Raw genomic sequence first — 2,066 nt, 5'->3', positions numbered from 1 at the left:
ATGATCTTCGGAGGAAATGAAATAAACGAGGTCACCTTTTCGGCGGCAAAGAAGACAAAAATATTGATAAATCATAGTAAAAGGCACCGGGAAGACGATATCACATTTACGAATGAAGATGCAGATGGATTACTGCTACCGCATAAAGATGCACTGGTAATTTCTTTAAATGTGTTAAATTTTAAAATTAAACGTGTTTTAGTGGATCCAGGAAGTTCAGCTAATATCGTACAATGGAGAGTACCGGAGCAAGCTAAACTTACTGGAAGCATTATCCCGGCAAAGAAACTCCTTGCCGGATTCAACCTCACAAGCGTGACAACCCGGGGAGAAATTTTTCTGCTCACAAACGTTGAGGGAGTAATGAAGATAACTCTCTTCGAAGTGGTGGATGGAGACATGGGATATAATATCATCTTGGGAAGACCATGGTTGCACGAGATGAAAGTTGTGCCTTTAACATATCACCAATTGTTAAAGTTTCTGACACCCGAGGGGATCAAACAGATAAGGGGTGATCAACTGGCAGCAAGGGAGATGAATGCAATTTCGGTCTCCAGTAGCAAAGGAAAGGAACGTGTGGCATAGCAATTACTAGAACCGGCACCTGCCCCCGAACCAGATGAAGTTAGCCCGGGGACAGAAGAGTCAGAACAATACCAGGTACCAAGGTATTTTCAAGTACCAGAAGAGACGAATGCGACGAAGTCCACCTCAGAAGAACTGGAGTAAGTTGCATTGTTCGAAGAATTCCTAGAAAGGAAATTCCATTTGGAGCTCAGGACTGCTTTTATCAAATTCCTTAAAATTAACACTGATTATTTTGCATGGTCACACGAGGATATGACAGGAATTCCGACGGAGATAGACGCGCACAAGTTAAGCTTGGATCCCAACATACCTCCGGTAAGGTAGAAGAAGCGCCCTATTGCCAAAGAAAGGAATAAATTTGTCAAAGAAGAGGTAACCCGTTTACTTAAGATTGCTTCAATCCGAGAGGTAAGATATCCGGACTAGCTAGCCAATGTAGTAGTAGTCCCTAAGAAAAATAATAAATTTCCATGTGCGTGTATTATAAAGATCTTAATAAGGCGTGCCCCAAAGACTCACTCCCGTTGCCAAATATATCAAATGATTGATGCTACGACCGGGCATGAGTTAATGAGTTTCCTCAATACTTATTCTGGGTACAATCAAATTAAGATGAATCGAGAAGATTAGGAAAAGACTTCGTATATAATGAAATTTGGCATATATTGTTACAATGTGATGCCATTTGGGGTTAAAGAACGCCGATCAACGGCTCGTGAATAAGATGTTCGAAAAACAAATAAGAAAGATTATAGAAGTATATATAGACGATATGCTCGTTAAGTCTTTGAATGTAGGTGATCACCTGAAGCATTTGCAAGAAACATTCAACATCCTGAGGGAGAACAATATGAAACTTAACCCCGAGAAGTGTACGTTCAGGGTCAGTTCGGGTAAGTTCCTAGGATTCCTAGTCTCACAAAGGGGAATTGAGATAAATCCCGACAAAAACAAGGCCATAAAGGACATCCTAGATCAATTGTCTAATGTAATAGAAGTCCAGAGGCTTACATGGAGATTGGCAGCTTTGAGAAGATTCATTTCCCTTTCATCGGAAAGATGTCATCGCTTCTTCGCACTGCTCAAAAAGAAAAATAATTTTGAATGGATACCGGAGTGTCAGCAAGCCTTGAAGGAGTTGAAGAAATATTTGTCAAGCCCTTAGTTGCTCTCAAAACCAAAAGAAGGTGAAATTTTGCTAGTCTACCTCGCGGTTTCAGAAGTTGCGGTATGTGCAGTTTTAGTCCGGGAGGACGAAGGTACGCAATATCCCATCTATTATGTTAGTAAAATTTTAGCGGGATCAGAAACTCACTACCTACATCTGGAAAAGCTGGCATTAGCTCTCGTAGTCACCGCTCGGAAGCTAAGGCCCTATTTCCAATGCCACTCGATAGTTATGGTGACTACTTTCCCTCTGAGGAACATCCTCCAAAAACCCGAGCTCTCGGGTATATTGGCCAAATGGCCCTTCG

General features: G+C 41.5%; 1 protein-coding gene across 1 annotated transcript; it reads left to right on the top strand.

The window, feature by feature from the left end:
• LOC138898758 (uncharacterized) lies at positions 1–588 on the top strand. Its single transcript, XM_070184855.1, has one exon. The coding sequence runs from the start codon at positions 1–3 to the stop codon at positions 586–588; it is 588 nt and encodes a 195-aa protein (XP_070040956.1).
• Positions 589–2,066: the final 1,478 nt, after the last annotated feature.

This window comes from Nicotiana tomentosiformis, chromosome 9 (genome assembly GCF_000390325.3).
Source record: "Nicotiana tomentosiformis chromosome 9, ASM39032v3, whole genome shotgun sequence".
Lineage (NCBI taxonomy): Eukaryota > Viridiplantae > Streptophyta > Magnoliopsida > Solanales > Solanaceae > Nicotiana > Nicotiana tomentosiformis.
Note: the sequence above shows the minus strand (reverse complement) of the source record. Positions and strands in the feature narration are given on the sequence as shown.

Excerpts from the sequence above, each read along its gene's own strand:
- LOC138898758 (XM_070184855.1), top strand. The coding sequence starts at position 1 with ATGATCTTCGGAGGAAATGAAATAAACGAGGTCACCTTTTCGGCGGCA.